Here is an 18,281-nt window from a genome sequence, read left to right on the forward strand (position 1 = left end):
GCTCACCCCGCTCTGCAGCCTCCGCGCCCCTCGCTCACCCCGCTCTGCAGCCTCCGCGCCCCTCGCTCACCCCGCTCTGCAGCCTCCGCGCCCCTCGCTCACCCCGCTCTGCAGCCTCCGCGCCCCTCGCTCACCCCGCTCCCCGCTCTGCAGCCTCCGCGCCCCTCGCTCACCCCGCTCTGCAGCCTCCGCGCCCCTCGCTCACCCCGCTCTGCAGCCTCCGCGCCCCTCGCTCACCCCGCTCTGCAGCCTCCGCGCCCCTCGCTCACCCCGCTCTGCAGCCTCCGCGCCCCTCGCTCCCCCCGCTCTGCAGCCTCCGCGCCCCTCGCTCTCCCCGCTCCAGCCTCCTCGCCCCTCGCTCCCCCGCTCTGCAGCCTCCGCGCCCCTCGCTCACCCCGCTCCAGCCTCCGCGCCCCTCGCTCACCCCGCTCTGCAGCCTCCGCGCCCCTCGCTCACCCCGCTCTGCAGCCTCCGCGCCCCTCGCTCACCCCGCTCCCCGCTCTGCAGCCTCCGCGCCCCTCGCTCACCCCGCTCTGCAGCCTCCGCGCCTGCAGCCTCCGCGCCCCTCGCTCACCCCGCTCTGCAGCCTCCGCGCCCCTCGCTCACCCCGCTCTGCAGCCTCCGCGCCCCTCGCTCACCCCGCTCTGCAGCCTCCGCGCCCCTCGCTCACCCCGCTCTGCAGCCTCCGCGCCCCTCGCTCACCCCGCTCTGCAGCCTCCGCGCCCCTCGCTCTCCCCGCTCTGCAGCCTCCGCGCCCCTCGCTCACCCCGCTCTGCAGCCTCCGCGCCCCTCGCTCACCCCGCTCTGCAGCCTCCGCGCCCCTCGCTCACCCCGCTCTGCAGCCTCCGCGCCCCTCGCTCTCCCCGCTCTGCAGCCTCCGCGCCCCTCGCTCACCCCGCTCTGCAGCCTCCGCGCCCCTCGCTCACCCCGCTCTGCAGCCTCCGCGCCCCTCGCTCACCCCGCTCTGCAGCCTCCGCGCCCCTCGCTCACCCCGCTCTGCAGCCTCCGCGCCCCTCGCTCACCCCGCTCTGCAGCCTCCGCGCCCCTCGCTCACCCCGCTCCCCGCTCTGCAGCCTCCGCGCCCCTCGCTCAGCCTCCGCGCCCCTCGCTCTCCCCGCTCTGCAGCCTCCGCGCCCCTCGCTCACCCCGCTCTGCAGCCTCCGCGCCCCTCGCTCTCCCCGCTCTGCAGCCTCCGCGCCCCTCGCTCACCCCGCTCTGCAGCCTCCGCGCCCCTCGCTCACCCCGCTCTGCAGCCTCCGCGCCCCTCGCTCACCCCGCTCCCCGCAGCCTCCGCGCCCCTCGCTCACCCCGCTCCCCGCTCTGCAGCCTCCGCGCCCCTCCTCACCCCGCTCTGCAGCCTCCGCGCCCCTCGCTCACCCCGCTCTGCAGCCCCGCTCGCTGCAGCCTCCGCGCCCCTCGCTCACCCCGCTCTGCAGCCTCCGCGCCCCTCGCTCACCCCGCTCTGCAGCCTCCGCGCCCCTCGCTCACCCCCGCTCTGCAGCCTCCGCGCCCCTCGCTCACCCCGCTCTGCAGCCTCCGCGCCCCTCGCTCACCCCGCTCCCCGCTCTGCAGCCTCCGCGCCCCTCGCTCACCCCGCTCTGCAGCCTCCGCGCCCCTCGCTCACCCCGCTCTGCAGCCTCCGCGCCCCTCGCTCACCCCGCTCTGCTCCTTATCGCTGCTCCTGAGCGCCCTGCGATTGCTCAGCTATCGATCTAAATTATTATTAAGATTATTATTATTATTATTAAGATTATTATTAGTAATAATATTATTCTGGTTTCCTATGCAATGAAAATAAACCACATCCCACGCACGACCTGGAAGCGGATGCATTACGATTAAACCCCGAAACCACATCCCACCCACCCCCGGAAGCGGATGCACACGATGCCACCTCCATCCCCTCCCCCACCCCCTAGTGCTTGGACAGAGGAGGGGGGATTTATCCGCTCGTCCAATCAGGATCACGGAATGACAACGCCTAGTGACTGGAGCCATAGCGAGTCGCCGTAGCGGCGCAGCGACCCCCCAACCGCCCCCCCTTCCGCCTCTGTGACGTCAGCAGTTAACCCCCCTCGGCAAACAAAGACCACGCCTGTCCTCTGCTCCTGTTTAAATAAAGTTCTGTTTGTTGACAGCCGGAGTGTTCTGTTTGGAGTTGTAAACGTGATCGGGGGACGCACGCTTTGTTCGCAGTCCGGTTGGTTTAGCTGCAGAAGTCGTGGCTCTCAAACATAAAAACAGACTCTGCACGATACCTCTTAAATTGAAATCACACCTAAATATTTATTGTGAATCTCCCCAGGGTTGCAAACCCTGTACTGTTTAATTGTCTATACTTTTATTTTGTATTCAATGCTTCCCTGTGCTTTACCAGACCTCTCTGTGCTTTACAATGCTTCCCTATGCTTTACCAGACCTCTCTGTGCTTTACAATGCTTCCCTGTGCTTTACCAGACCTCTCTGTGCTTTACAATGCTTCCCTGTGCTTTACCAGACCTCTCTGTGCTTTACAATGCTTCCCTATGCTTTACCAGACCTCTCTGTGCTTTACAATGCTTCCCTATGCTTTACCAGACCTCTCTGTGCTTTACAATGCTTCCCTGTGCTTTACCAGACCTCTCTGTGCTTTACAATGCTTCCCTGTGCTTTACCAGACCTCTCTGTGCTTTACAATGCTTCCCTGTGCTTTATTACACTGTGCTGTGCCTTTATAAGGGTACCTGGGAGAATAGGAGAGAGGGGAGAAAGAGGAGAGAGAGAGGAGAGGAGAGAGAGATCTCTTATAAAAGACACCGATCCTGCACAGCACACACTAACTCACAGCAGTCGGTAGGGTTTGTACTTTTTAATTTTTAACCAACAGGAAAAAAAACACTCAAAAACACAGCGATTAGAGTTAATGAAAAACGAGTTTATTAATAGAAATCACTAAAAACAAAACCTTTGAAAAAAAAAAAAAAACTACCTTGAATTGACTCAACATCATCATTACTATTCTGAGGGAACCCAAATCAAACTTAATTTACTGAGAACAAAAAAAAAACCCTAAACTACCGTCGAGCGAATGTCCGCATTCCTTAAAAAAAAAACTGCATCGTTAGAAACTGTAACTCAAGAAAACTTACTGAGCGCAGGAGGGATTCAAGGAAACGCAGGCACGTGGATTAGGGAGTGGACAACAAGTAGAAAACACAGTGTTGATTAGAGGAGAAACCTCAGAATGGAGTGTGGTAACCAGTGGAGTACCACAGGGATCAGTATTAGGTCCTCTGCTATTCCTAATCTACATTAATGATTTAGATTCTGGTATAGTAAGCAAATTTGTTAAATTCGCAGACGACACAAAAGTAGGAGGAGTGGCAAACACTGTTGCAGCAGCAAAGGTCATTCAAAATGATCTGGACAAGATTCAGAACTGGGCAGACACACGGCAAACGACATTTAATAGAGAAAAGTGTAAGGTACTGCACGCAGGAAATAAAAATGTACATTATAAATATCATATGGGAGATACTGAAATTGGAGAAGGAATCTATGAAAAAGACCTAGGAGTTTTTGTTGGCTCAGAAATGTCTTCATCTAGACAATGTGGGGAAGCTATAAAAAAGGCCAACAAGATGCTCGGATACATTGTGAAAAGTGTTGAATTTAAATCAAGGGAAGTAATGTTAAAACTGTACAATGCACTAGTAAGACCTCATCTTGAATATTGTGTGCAGTTCTGGTCACCTCGCTATAAAAAAGATATTGCTGCTCTAGAAAGAGTGCAAAGAAGAGCGACCAGAATTATTTCGGGTTTAAAAGGCATGTCATATGCAGACAGGCTAAAAGAATTGAATCTGTTCAGTCTTGAACAAAGAAGACTACGTGGCGACCTAATTCAAGCATTCAAAATTCTAAAAGGTATTGACAGTGTCGACCCAAGGGACTTTCTCAGCCTGAAAAAAGACACAAGGACCAGGGGTCACAAATGGAGTTTAGACAAAGGGGCATTCAGAACAGAAAATAGGAGGCACTTTTTTTACACAGAGAATCGTGAGGGTCTGGAATCAGCTCCCCAGTAATGCTGTTGAAACGACACCCTGGGATCCTTCAAGAAGCTGCTTGATGAGATTCTGGGATCAATAAGCTACTAACAACCAAACGAGCAAGATAGGCTGAATGGCCTCCTCTCGTTTGTAAACTTTCTTATGTTCTAACTGAGCCAGGAGTGGAAACACTGAGATCCCTCTAGTGGCCAAGTGGCCAAATGCTGTATTACAGCACCACTCGTAATTCATTTAAGGGCCACTAATGTCTCCTATATTTATTGCAGCTTCTCAAACAGAGTTTTTTTGTAATGGTTTGAGTCCGTGTTGCTTTGACTGTTGAGTTCAGCTCCAGCTGCTCTGCTGTAGGTATTGTGAATTGGGACAGCCCCTGGCTATAGGACTACAGCTCCCAGCATGCCTCTGCACCCGCGGGGCCATGGCTATAGACTACAGCTCCCAGCATGCTGGGAGCTGTAGTTCTTTATGTTCTTGACTGCGAGTCACAGTGAATCAGGGCAGCCCCTGGCTATAGGACTACAGCTCCCAGCATGCCTCTGCTCCTGCGGCAGTGGTGGGGGATGCTGGGAGCTGTAGTTCTTTGTGCTGCTCGTCTCGTATCACTCAGGGCAGCCCTGGCTATAGGACTACAGCTCCCAGCACGCCTCTGCACCCAGGGAAAACCTGGAATGGACTACGGCTCCCAGCATGCCTCTGCTCCTGCGGCAGTGGTGGGGGATGCTGGGAGCTGTAGTTCTTTGTGCTGCTCGTCTCGTATCACCTCTATTACATCCTGTAAAGAAAGCATCGAGACACAGTGAATCAGGGCAGCCCCTGGCTATAGGACTACAGCTCCCAGCATGCCTCTGCACCCAGTGGACGTGGCGAGGGCTGCTGGGAGCTGTTTACCCTGTGTGAAATCAAGTACACACGAGAGCGGCAAGTGGAGATAGACCCAGTGTAGGACATTTCTGAGCGTAACTCAAACAGACTTAGTTTCGGGACCGATAACTTGATGTCGAGGGGGTAGTACGGAGACCGTGGCGCCGGGTACCGCTCCCTACGACCCTCGACATCAAGAAACACGACGAAGCAGAGCATACTGGCGCCCATAATGTGCTAGGACATTTCTTGTGTAACTCTGGGTCAACCTCTAGTACCTCGTGGGACAAAGCATTGAGAAACGTGAATCAGGGTCAGGGTGAGGGTACAGGGGGCAGCATGGACGCACCTACCGGGCGGTCAAGGGATGACGACGAGCTCGTTTTGTGCTGCTAGTCTATTATCACTGTATTACATTATGATTCGTAGCTCGAGACACAGTGGACCGATTTATAAGGACTACAGCTCCCAGCATGGCACCCGCGGCAATGGCGAGGGTGCTGGGAGCTGTAGTTCTTTGTGCTGCTCGTCTCGTATCACCTCTATTACATCCTGTAAAGAAAGCATCGAGACACAGTGAATCAGGGCAGCACCTGGCTATAGGACTACAGCTCCCAGCACGCCTCTGCACCCGCGGCCATGGCGAGGCATGCTGGGAGCTGTAGTTCTTTGTGCTGCTCGTCTCGTATCACCTCCTCGAGACACAGTGAATCAGGGCAGCCCTGGCTATAGGACTACAGCTCCCAGCATGCCTCTGCACCCGCGGGAAAGCATGGCGAGGGATGCTGGGAGCTGTAGTTCTTTGTGCTGCTCGTCTCGTATCAGCTCTATTACATCCTGTAAAGAAAGCATCGAGACACAGTGAATCAGGGCAGCACCTGGCTATAGGACTACAGCTCCCAGCATGCCTCTGCTCCCGCGGGCCATGGCGAGGGATGCTGGGAGCTGTAGTTCTTTGTGCTGCTCGTCTCGTATCACCTCTATTACATCCTGTAAAGAAAGCATCGAGACACAGTGAATCAGGGCAGCCCCTGGCTATAGGACTACAGCTCCCAGCATGCCTCTGCACCCGCGGCAATGGCGAGGGATGCTGGGAGCTGTAGTTCTTTGTGCTGCTGGTCTCGTATCACCTCTATTACATCCTGTAAAGAAAGCATCGAGACACAGTGAATCAGGGCAGCACCTGGCTATAGGACTACAGCTCCCAGCACGCCTCTGCCCCCGCGGGCCATGGCGAGGCATGCTGGGAGCTGTAGTTCTTTACACTGCAGGTCTCGATACAGACCTCTATTACGGCTGCTAGTCTGTATCACTCTCTAGTACACCTGTAAAGAAAAGCATCGAGACACAGTGAATCAGGGCAGCCCTGGCTATAGGACTACAGCTCCCAGCATGCCTCTGCCACCCGCGGGGCCATGGCGAGGGATGCGGGAGCTGTAGGTTCTTTGTGATGCTGTCGTACTCGTTAATCACCTATTACATCCCTGTAAAGAAAAGCATCGAGACACAGTGAAGTCAGGGCTGGCTGTGCCTCTGCACCCTGCGGTCCCGGCGAGGGACATGGCGAGGGATGCTGGGAGCTGTAGTTCTTTGTGCTGCTCGTCTCGTATCACCTCTATTACATCCTGTAAAGAAAGCATCGAGACACAGTGAATCAGGGCAGCCCCTGGCTATAGGACTACAGCTCCCAGCATGCCTCTGCACCCGCGGGCCATGGCGAGGGATGCTGGGAGCTGTAGTTCTTTGTGCTGCTCGTCTCGTATCACCTCTATTACATCCTGTAAAGAAAGCATTGAGACACAGTGAATCAGGGCAGCCCCTGGCTATAGGACTACAGCTCCCAGCATGCCTCTGCACCCGCGGGCCATGGCGAGGGATGCTGGGAGCTGTAGTTCTTTGTGCTGCTCGTCTCGTATCACCTCTATTACATCCTGTAAAGAAAGCATCGAGACACAGTGAATCAGGGCAGCCCCTGGCTATAGGACTACAGCTCCCAGCATGCCTCTGCACCCGCGGCCATGGCGAGGGATGCTGGGAGCTGTAGTTCTTTGTGCTGCTCGTCTCGTATCACCTCTATTACATCCTGTAAAGAAAGCATCGAGACACAGTGAATCAGGGCAGCCCTGGCTATAGGACTACAGCTCCCAGCATGCCTCTGCACCCGCGGGCCATGGCGAGGGATGCTGGGAGCTGTAGTTCTTTGTGCTGCTCGTCTCGTATCACCTCTATTACATCCTGTAAAGAAAGCATTGAGACACAGTGAATCAGGGCAGCCCTGGCTATAGGGCTACAGCTCCCAGCAACAGAATTATTGTAAAAAAGTATTAGAAGATTTAAAAATAAGAATCTATCATTCATAATTATTCTAATGTACTGGGCGTGCAATTAGAGAGACGATTCAATAATTCAAAATCACACAGAAAAGACACACAGTGCAGTTCTGGGTGACGAAGGCATTAAAACGTTTCTCTGCTAACTTGACTTTCTCTCTCAGTCTCTTCTGGTTTGGAGTTTCTGATCCAGTGCAGTTCTGGGTGACGAAGGCATTAAAACGTTTCTCTGCTAACTTGACTTTCTCTCTCAGTCTCTTCTGGTTTGGAGTTTCTGATCCAGTGCAGTTCTGGGTGACGAAGGCATTAAAACGTTTCTCTGCTAACTTGACTTTCTCTCTCAGTCTCTTCTGGTTTGGAGTTTCTGATCCAGTGCAGTTCTGGATGACGAAGGCGTTGAAATGTTTCTCTGCTAACTTGACTTTCTCTCTCAGTCTCTTCTGGACTCTAATCTACTAGAGGGCAGAGTTTAGTAAATACAATAATAAACTACACTCAAGATGGCTGCACCCACTGAAAACACAGCAGACGGATGCCAAGTTTGTAGTCCTGCTGAGCTAAACAACAGTCCAAGGCAGTTAGAAACTACAAACATGGCGGCACTAACAGAAGCCCTTATATATCTGGCCACCATGTTTGTAGTTCTTACTGTTTGAATGTCCAGTTGGCTACAAACCCAACACAGCACAACAGCTGTAATAAAAACTACAATCAATATGGTGGCACGGACAGAAAACCCAAGCTGCCAGGCTCCATGTTTGTAGTTCTTTCAGCGTCAAGGAGATTTATAAATACAAAAATATATATATAGAAATATATTATTGGCAAATAAACACATTTCCCTTTTTTTCCCCCTCTCTGGGTGTGTCTATAATCCTGTAGTGGCCGTCCTCTGAAAGCTCCCTTCCACCTCAAGGCCCTCCTCTTCCTGTGGGAGGAGCCTGTACTCTACAAGCCCCTCCTCTTCCCGTGGGAGGAGCCTGTACTCCTCAAGCCCCTCCTCTTCCCGTGGGAGGAGCCTGTACTCCTCAAGCCCCTCCTCTTCCCGTGGGAGGAGCCTGTACTCCTCCTCCTCCTCCAATGAGAGGAAGTCATTGTGCCGGGCACCGGCCCCCCGACGGCTTTGCTCCAATAGCTGGGCTACGTGGGGCTCCGGACCGCTGTTGCTGTGTGTTTCGGGGGGCGGGCACCTCAGGGAGGCTGGCTGCTCGGGGTCCCCTCTCTCGCGGATCAACTCCTGGAGAAACAGGACCGGGATCGGGAGACTGGCCAGCAGGATGAGGCCAACCAGCATTCCTAAACCCCAGCCAGGATAGTCCCGGGACACCTCCACAGCCTGGAGAGAGGAGAGAGGAGAGGAGAGAGAGAGAGAGAGGAGAGATTGCAGGGGGTTGGGGTTACTTTCTCCTAGAGGGATAGGGTGCAGTGTGTGTGTTTTTAGGGGTGCAGGGTATGTGTTCAGGGTGCAGTGTGTTCAGGGTGCAGTGTGTTGGGGTGCAGTGTGTTCAGGGTGCAGTGTGTTGGGGTGCAGTGTGTTCAGGGTGCAGTGTGTTGGGGTGCAGTGGGGTGCAGTGTGTCAGGGTGCAGTGTGTCGGGGTGCAGTGTGTCGGGGTGCAGCGGTACCTTCTCCTGGTCCCAGGCCCGGTAGGTCGGAGAATGCACACACATCTGGATCAGGCTGGCCAGCAGAAGCACCACCAGCGAAGCGACACAAACAAACTGCCAGAGAAACTTATAGAGAATAGGGGGTCTCCAACCAAGCATGCCTTCAATATCATTCATAAACCTGAGAGAGGAGAGAGAGGAGAGAGGAGAGAGGAGAGAGAGAGAGGAGAGGAGAGAGAGAGAGGAGAGAGAGAGGAGAGAGGAGAGAGAGAGAGAGAGAGAGGAGAGAGAGAGAGGAGAGAGGAGAGAGAGAGAGGAGAGGAGGAAAGAGGAGAGAGAGGGGAGAGGAGAGGAGAGAGGTATGATGATGTTTATATTATAATTATATCGTATTAAGTATTGTTATTTATATAATTTAATACTATCTAAAATATTTTTTATTTCTGGATAGTTTTGCTCACCGCTCTGTCCCGTAGACCCAGCACACCCCGACTGTCTCAAACAGAACGACGATGACCAGAGGCAGGGTCGCAGAGTAATCATCAAACATCGAGACAAAATAACTACCGGAGCGAAGAACAAACGTCATCCCTAACAGGAACCCCAGCACACAGGAACACACTGCAACAACACACACAGGAATCATCAAACACAGAGACAAAATAACCACCGGAGCGAAGAACAAACGCCATCCCTAACAGGACCCCCAGCACACAGGAACACACTGCAACAACACACACAGGAATCATCAAACACAGAGACAAAATAACTACCGGAGCGAAGAACAAACGCCATCCCTAACAGGACCCCCGGCACACAGGAACACACTGCAACAACACACACAGGAATCATCAAACACAGAGACAAAATAACCACCGGAGCGAAGAACAAACGCCATCCCTAACAGGACCCCCAGCACACAGGAACACACTGCAACAACACACACAGGAATCATCAAACACAGAGACAAAATAACCACCGGAGCGAAGAACAAACGCCATCCCTAACAGGACCCCCAGCACACAGGAACACACTGCAACAACACACACAGGAATCATCAAACACAGAGACAAAATAACCACCGGAGCGAAGAACAAACGCCACCCCTAACAGGACCCCCAGCACACAGGAACACACTGCAACAACACACACAGGAATCATCAAACACAGAGACAAAATAACCACCGGAGCGAAGAACAAACGCCATCCCTAACAGGACCCCCAGCACACAGGAACACACTGCAACAACACACACAGGAATCATCAAACACAGAGACAAAATAACCACCGGAGCACAGAGCACACAGCACCCCACACACACCCCCCCACACAGAGACCCCCCCTCCTCCTCACCTGTGAAGAGGCTGCGTCTCTTCCTCAGAGCAGAGAAGTGGTCGATCAGCGGGGTGAGGATTCCCTGCATCGTTCCGAACATCGTGCTCAATCCCAGATTCAACAGCATCAGGAAAAACAGGAAGGACCAGAACGGAGAGGCTGGGAAGAGAGCCATCGCCTCAGTGAAGGTAATGAACGCGAGACCGGTGCCTTCCACACCCTGAGAGGGAGGAGAGGAGAGAGGGATGAGGAGAAGAGAGAGAGGAGAGGAGAGAGAGAGAGAGAGAGAGGAGAGAGGGGAGAGAGAGAGAGGAGAGAGAGAGGAGAGGGAGGAGAGAGGGAAGAGAGAGAGGAGAGAGGAGAGAGGGGAGAGAGAGGGGAGAGAGGAGAGAGAAGGAGAGAGAGAGAGGAAGAGAGGAGAGGAGAGACGAGAGAAAGGAGAGAGAGGAGAGGGGAGAGAGAGGAGAGAGGAGAGAAAGGAGAGAGAGGAGGAGGAGGGGAGAGAGGAGGAGAGAGGAGAGAGGAGAGGAGAAAGGAGAGAGGGAGAGAGGAGAGAGAGACAGGGATGAAGAGAGGAGAGAGAGAGGGACTCACCTTGCTCATCTCCTCCTGCAGGTCGCAGGGCTCCAGCAACCCTGCCTGCAGCAGCGCCCCCTGCTGCTCAAACCAGTGCCTGTACTGGCTCACTGACACCTCTCCTCCAGTGACATTGAACTGGGGAGCCAGCTCCTGGGACAATGAGCCATTCAACAGCAACTGGGACAACTGTAGCACGTTCCTGAGAGAGAAGAAGGGAGAGAGAGGGAGTGAGGAAGAGAGGGAGGGAGAGGGAGGAAGAGGGGTAGGGAGTGTAGGGAGGGTAGGGAGAGAGGGAGGAAGGGAGAGAGGGAGGGATGAGGGTCATTTACAAGTTATCTTTTGATTAAACTGACCCCACTGTGACTCTATCGCTGCCCCAGCCCCCTGTGCGCCCCTACAGCCCTCTAGAGCCGACAAGACCGCCCCTGACTCGCTGTGTTCCTCGCTGTGCCTCGCTGTGCCTCTCTGTGCCTCTCTGTTCCTCTCTGTGCCTCGCTGTGCCTCTCTGTTCCTCTCTGTGTTCCTCTCTGTGCCTCGCTGTGCCTCTCTGTGCCCCTCTCTGTGCCTCGCTGTTCCTCTCTGTGCCTCTCTGTTCCTCTCTGTGCCTCTCTGTGTTCCTCTCTGTGCCTCGCTGTTCCTCGCTGTGCCTCTCTGTGCCTCTCTGTGCCTCTCTGTTCCTCTCTGTGCCTCGCTGTTCCTCTCTGTGCCTCTCTGTTCCTCTCTGTGCCTCGCTGTTCCTCTCTGTGCCTCTCTGTTCCTCTCTGTGCCTTTGTTCCTCTCTGTGCCTCTCTGTTCCTCTCTGTGCCTTTCTGTTCCTCTCTGTGCCTTTCTGTTCCTCTCTGTGCCTTTCTGTTCCTCTCTGTGCCTCTCTGTGCCTTTCTGTTCCTCTCTGTGCCTTTCTGTTCCTCTCTGTGCCTTGCTGTGCCTCTCTGTGCCTCACCGCTGCACGCAGTTCTGGGCGAGGGCGTGGGCGCGGAACCCCAGCACAGCGAACACAACGAGCGATGCCAGCAGCGAGGTGAGGAAGTTGACGCTGGAGACGAGGATGGCGTCGCGGTGGCAGTTGTTCCCGCGCGGGTTGTAGCTGGAGTACGCGATGAGGCTCCCGAACCCGAGTCCCAGAGCGAAGAAGACCTGCGTGAGAGCCTGGCGCCACACCTGCACGTCGAGCCAGATCTGTAACTGAGAGGATCCACTGGCAATCAACAATCAACAATCAACAATCACTGATCAAGAATCAACGATCAACGATCAACAATCAAGAATCAACAATCAAGAATCACTGATCAAGAATCAACGATCAACGATCAACAATCAAGAATCAACGATCAACAATCAAGAATCAACAATCAAGAATCACTGATCAAGAATCAACGATCAACAATCAAGAATCAACGATCAACAATCAAGAATCAACAATCAACAATCAAGAATCAACAATCAACAATCAACAATCAACAATCAACAATCAAGAATCAACAATCAAGAATCAATAATAATAATAATAATAATAATAATAATAATAATAATAATAGGGTCGACTCGAGGAAGAACATGCTCCGGTAGAACATGTATTCGATTCCGTCAGCGGCTCCTTCCAACATCAACCCTCTGATGAGAAAACAGAGGAGCACGATGTAGGGGAAGAGAGAGGAAAAATACATCACCTGAGAGAGAGAGAGGAGAGAGAGAGAGAGAGAGAGGAGAGAGAGGAGGAGAGAGAGAGAGAGAGGGAGGAGAGAGAGAGAGAGAGAGGAGAGAGAGAGGAGAGAGAGAGAGAGAGAGAGAGAGAGAGAGGAGAGAGAGAGAGAGAGAGAGAGAGAGAGAGAGAGAGGAGAGGAAGGAGAGAGAGAGAGGAGAGGAGAGAGAGAGGAGAGAGGAGAGAGAGAGGAGAGGAGAGGAGAGGAGAGGAGAGAGAGAGAGAGAGAGGAGAGAGAGGAGAGAGAGAGAGAGGACAGAGAGAGAGAGAGAGAGAGAGAGAGGGGAGAGAGAAAGAGAGAGGAGAGAGGAGATCTTCAGGGAGAGAGATCCACACACACACCATCGATAGACAGAAAGGAGAGAAGAGAGAGAGAGAGAGAGGAGGCGTGAGTAGTACACGCAAACACGCACAGCATGACACACACACACACATCGATAGACAGACACATACACACGCACACACGCACGCACTGACACACACACACACCTTCCCTGAAGACTGGATCCCCTTGATCATGGCCAGGCACACTATGGTCCAGGCAGCCAGCAGACACCCTGTCATCATGGGGTTAAAGGTCACGGGGTCCTCGATGGAGTCTGTGATGTCAAGAGCCTTACGATACCAAAAATACGTCGTGGGAGAAGAGAGAGAACACTCGAGAACTGAGAAAGAGAAAGAGAGAGGAGAGAGAGAGGAGAGAGGAGAGAGACAGAGAGATTCAGCATCAACAGCATGGCCAGGCCTATCATCCCTCCCGTCACTGCCGGCGCAGAGGCATGCTGGGAGCTGTAGTTCCCATTGTGATTCCCTCTCCCCCTGCTCACCTGCAGTGCTCTGGTTGTGGGCCAGGCAAAACACATCCCACATCTGCAGGGGGGTACTGGAAGAAAGCTCCTAGATAGAGAAAGACCTCAAGGCGCTTGATACACAGCTTGTTAGTAGATGAATTGCGACGAAGAAAACCCCCTATTATATTTTGTAATTTGGCTGATCCTCCTCTCAGCCTTCCTAGAGTTCCTAGGAGATGGCGAGAGAGAGAGAGGAGAGGAGAAAGGGCGAGAGAGGATGCCCAGCTAGAGGACACCCAGCGGAGAACGAGAGAGGAGAGGAGACTGAGGTGTAGCGGGACCACGCACGGTCGCGGAGCGCACAGAGAGAGAGAGAGCTGAGAGCATGACGAGAGAGAGAGAGATGAGGAAGAGAGAGGAAGGAGAGGCGCTTTAGAGAAATGTGAAGCGAGACGGAGGCGCGCGGCCGACGAGAGATCAGACAGAACGCCACTATGAAATAAGGGACGGAGGAACCAAGCACCAGCGAGGGTCTGACACGAGAGAGGCCCCGGATGGAGGGCTGTACTATATGCAGCCAACCTCGTTAAGGGAGGGATTAGAGTAGTTTTGCGCGAAGTATGAATAACACATCCTTTAATCAACAGCGCTTGTAGTGTAAGGTTTGGCAAGCATGCACTGTTTACGCAAGATTCCAGAGAGTTCTTGTCTGAGCTCTGATCTTGGGAAAACTGATGCGTGTTCTGAAACAGGTTGACAATGTCCACCAAAGGACGGGAGCCTTACTTCAACAGAATCAGAACAGAAGAGCAAAGGAGGCGCTTTGTTCGATTTTTTGATTGATTAGAGATCTAGTACCATTTTCGTCAATAGTGTGGAGAAGGAAAGTTCACGATGAGTCGGAACCTCGTATATCATCTCGCCTACTTTTGTTGTCCTACAGTCCACTCCGAGTCAGACGTATTTTCTACTTTGCTCTGAGTTGCCTAACGAAGTCCTTGATCGTTGGTAGCGATGGAATGCCGACTCTCCACCTCTCGGCGCCATACCCACACCAAGCTATTCTACTACAAAATCTCTAATCCTCTCTCTCTGCTGATTCTGCAAATCACTGTGCACACCATCTACGCTCTCGATCATCTATACGTTCTATCATACACTCTATCTCGCATCTAGGCTCTGATTCAGCTTCTTAGAGTCTAGTGATTTCTGCTCTTTCTCTGTTCTCTCTTTCTCATATTCTCCTCTCTCCTCTCTATCTAGAATCTCCTGATACAGCTTCATAGAGTCCTCTGAAAGCTGCTCACCAATGTTCACTTGCTGGCATATCCGATTCCAGTGAGTCGGGGGTGGATGTGTTTCCAGAGCTCCGATAGCTTCCAGTGAAAGCTGATGACTAATGTCCCTTGTGCCAACATATTGACGATACTCTCACTCCCCCTAAACAAGCGGTGTGTGAACACGCGGGAAATGCATCAGGATCATAGAGTCAGGCGAAAAGAAAAGAAAATAGCGAAGAGAAGAGAAGAAGACACGCACTTGAGGAGAGGAGAGATCGAGAGGAAGCAGGAGCGAGAGAGCGAGCACCAAGGGGTGACAGGCGGTGTGGAAGGGGTACAGATGCGACATGAGACTCACTTCGTCTCCGAGAGTCTCTCATCACTCTAGCGTCGAGAATACCCTAGAGCTACAGTTCGTCTCGCTCGTCTCGCTTCGTCTCTGGCTTCTCTTTATTTCTCTTATTATTGTTGTTGTCGTTGTTGTCCTCGGTCTCGGTTCAGCTCAGGAAGAAGAATCTCCCAGCGTACCAGGTCCTTTTCTTGTTTTTTCTCTCCTTGTTTAAAATTCCTTTCCTAGTATTTTCTTTCCTCTCTCTCTATCTCCTTATCTCTCTTTCTCCTTTTCTCTCTTTCTCTCTCCTCTCTCTCCCCTCTCTCTTTCTCTTTCCTCTCTCTCTCTCTCTCCCCTCCTTCTTCTCGCTTATTGGTCTTGTCTATTCTCCTCTCATCCTATCTATCTGTATCCGTTATCTCCCATCTCTCTCATTATCTCTCCCTCCTCTCATCTCATCTCTCTTCTCTCTCTCCTCTCTCTCTCTCTCTCTCTCTCTCTCTCTACTCACATGCAGTTCTGATGTCAAGCTAAGACTGTCGCTATTCTTTTCATGTTCCACGAGAAGCGAACTGACGCCAGGATATTTCTTGAGGGGGCTTTTCTGAGCCCAAAACCGGCTCTGTTAAGTCTGCCGGGCAGGGGGGGCAACGTGGGGGGGTATTGGGGGGGGGACAGGAGCCCGTCCACGTCTTCCAAACGTCATTCATCAAGAGGGGGTTTCTCCATGAGAGAGGGGAGGCTGACAGGGGAGAGAGAGAGAGAGAGAGAGAGAGAGAGAGAGAGAGAGAGAGAGAGAGAGAGAGAGAGAAGAGAGAGAGAGAGAAGAAAATGTCAACAATATGTCCTTTAGATTGACTTTGGTGTTAATCTAATCTACAAACTGAAACGCTGTGTACTTTACAAACTGAAACGACTGGTACTTTACTGAGGCAAAACAGCGAATATCGAAAAAATTCAGACCCCACACACACACACACACAACCACACACACACGCTAACACACACACACACACACTAACACACACACACACACACACACTCACACACACAATCCTGTCCAGTCGGAGATTCTTGGAGAAGTTCCCATGCTAGAATCTGATTCACACACACAGAGGCTGCCAGCCGCTGCCTAGCAACAGCCAATCACAACGCTGCGATCTGAACACACCCCCCTCCTCTCAACCTCTACTAACATCTCCCTACAGAGTCTGTCTGTCTGTCAGTCTGTCCGTCACATTCTCACACCTATCTAGAGCAGCGCCCGTCCGAGCTCCGCTAAAGCACAGGGAAGCATTGTAAAGCACAGAGAGGTCTGGTAAAGCATAGGGAAGCATTGTAAAGCACAGAGAGGTCTGGTAAAGCATAGGGAAGCATTGTAAAGCACAGAGAGGTCTGGTAAAGCATAGGGAAGCATTGTAAAAGCACAGAGAGGTCTGGTAAAGCACAGGGAAGCATTGTAAAGCACAGAGAGGTCTGGTAAAGCATAGGGAAGCATTGTAAAGCACAGAGAGGTCTGGTAAAGCACAGGGAAGCATTGTAAAGCACAGAGAGGTCTGGTAAAGCATAGGGAAGCATTGTAAAGCACAGAGAGGTCTGGTAAAGCACAGGGAAGCATTGTAAAGCACAGAGAGGTCTGGTAAAGCATAGGGAAGCATTGTAAAGCACAGAGAGGTCTGGTAAAGCATAGGGAAGCATTGTAAAGCACAGAGAGGTCTGGTAAAGCACAGGGAAGCATGTATAAAGCACAGGGAAGCATTGTAAAGCAGAGAGGTCTGGTAAAGCATAGGGAAGCATTGTAAAGCACAGAGAGGTCTGGTAAAGCACAGGGAAGCATTGTAAAGCACAGAGAGGTCTGGTAAAGCACAGGGAAGCATTGTAAAGCACAGAGAGGTCTGGTAAAGCACAGGGAAGCATTGTAAAGCACAGAGAGGTCTGGTAAAGCACAGGGAAGCATTGTAAAGCACAGAGAGGTCTGGTAAAGCATAGGGAAGCATTGTAAAGCACAGAGAGGTCTGGTAAAGCACAGGGAAGCATTGTAAAGCACAGAGAGGTCTGGTAAAGCATAGGGAAGCATTGTAAAGCACAGAGAGGTCTGGTAAAGCACAGGGAAGCATTGTAAAGCAAGCACAGGGAAGCAGAGCAGGTCTGGTAAAGCACAGGGAAGCATTGTAAAGCACAGAGAGGTCTGGTAAAGCATAGAGGAACCACAGCGCTCAGGAGCAAACCTACCTAACGACTGGTGACGCTGTGTCTTCAGTTAGGAGCCCTTATACTCTGTCTCTCTCTCTCACACACACGTGACTCGACTCACAGCTTACTTTCAAAGTCACCGCAGTTTCGATTCACCCTTCCCCTCTCACCCTCTCTGCGCTTTACTGCACCGCGCTGTCATTTTACTGCAGAATACCACAGCGCTGCCGGTTTCCGAGGAGCTGCAATCCCTAATCTGCCACACGCACCCCTGTCTCGTATTGCAAAGCAACACAAACCGGGCTCTTACCTGAGAGTGCGGGTCGCTGCTGGGCTCTGCCTGTGCGGAGCACCCCTCTGCAATAACGATGAGAACGATAGAATAACAATAATAATAATAACGATACTTATAATAATTATAATAATAATTGAATTGTTCTGCACTAAATGCAGCGCGACTGTTTCTTGAAGCACCCCCCCGCTGCCACGTGGCGAGGCTGGCAGGCGTGCCCGTCAATCGCAAGCTCCTTGGAAACGCCTCATTGGCCCGAGCCGGAGCGAAACACGCCCCCGTCCCTAGGACAGTCTGACCACGCGCCACAGGGGGGGGGAGTGACGCCCCACCCCCCCCCCCCCACCCTCACCTGCACCAAACGATCAGACAAATCAACATGCCCCCTAAAAACCACACCACCAACATCTACAGCGGATACTACAAAACTGCGGACATTCTTCAATTGTCTACTCAATTCACTTATAATAAGAATAATAATAATAATAATAATAATAATAATAATATAATTATATACCACGCACCCGCATCACTCGCAACAGTTTCTACATAAGTGTGACACTTTCCCCCCCCTCTACAGGATGTACCTTGTCTACAGAGTCTATCGTTGGCGGATCTGTTGAAGGCTATATCTTGGAAACAGTTTGTCCCGATGTGATTAATTTTCACACACAGGTAGATTGCCAGCAACGTTTCTTTATAAGTGTGAACAATTCAGATACCTGTTAATAAAGCTAATAAGAGGTGAGAGAATGGATTTTAAAGATGGTCAGCGCTCCTTTAAAGGGAGGGGTCAGTGATCCTGTTAATAAAGCTAATAAGAGGTGAGAAAATGGGTTTTAAAGATGGTCAGCGCTACTTTAAAGGGAGGGGCCAGTGATCCTGTTAATAAAGCTAATAAGAGGTGAGAGAATGGATTTTAAAGATGGGCAG

At 52.2% G+C, this 18,281-nt stretch overlaps 1 protein-coding gene across 1 annotated transcript; it reads right to left on the reverse strand.

Moving 5' to 3' along the window:
• Positions 1 to 7,550: 7,550 nt before the first annotated feature.
• LOC121305866 (sodium-dependent neutral amino acid transporter B(0)AT2-like) lies at positions 7,551 to 14,170 on the reverse strand. The gene is made up of 9 exons (XM_041237520.1): positions 14,111 to 14,170; positions 13,289 to 13,358; positions 12,951 to 13,126; positions 11,703 to 11,938; positions 10,778 to 10,961; positions 10,202 to 10,403; positions 9,310 to 9,469; positions 8,867 to 9,029; positions 7,551 to 8,579 (listed from the first exon to the last, which is right to left on the reverse strand). Exons 1-9 carry the CDS (start codon positions 14,168 to 14,170, stop codon positions 8,112 to 8,114), a joined length of 1,719 nt encoding a protein of 572 aa, XP_041093454.1. The 3' UTR covers positions 7,551 to 8,111.
• Positions 14,171 to 18,281: the final 4,111 nt, after the last annotated feature.

The sequence above is a fragment of the Polyodon spathula genome, chromosome 45 (assembly GCF_017654505.1).
Source record: "Polyodon spathula isolate WHYD16114869_AA chromosome 45, ASM1765450v1, whole genome shotgun sequence".
Classification (NCBI taxonomy): Eukaryota; Metazoa; Chordata; class Actinopteri; order Acipenseriformes; family Polyodontidae; genus Polyodon; species Polyodon spathula.

Coding starts and splice junctions, on each gene's coding strand:
- LOC121305866 (XM_041237520.1), bottom strand. CDS start 14,170: ATGATATACGAGGTTCCGACTCATCGTGAACTTTCCTTCTCCACACTA. Junction 13,127..13,288: donor CCACAACCAGAGCACTGCAG/GTGAGCAGGGGG, acceptor TCTCTTTCTCAG/TTCTCGAGTGTTCTCTCTCT. Junction 11,939..12,950: donor GGATCCAGTCTTCAGGGAAG/GTGTGTGTGTGT, acceptor TCTCAGTTACAG/ATCTGGCTCGACGTGCAGGT.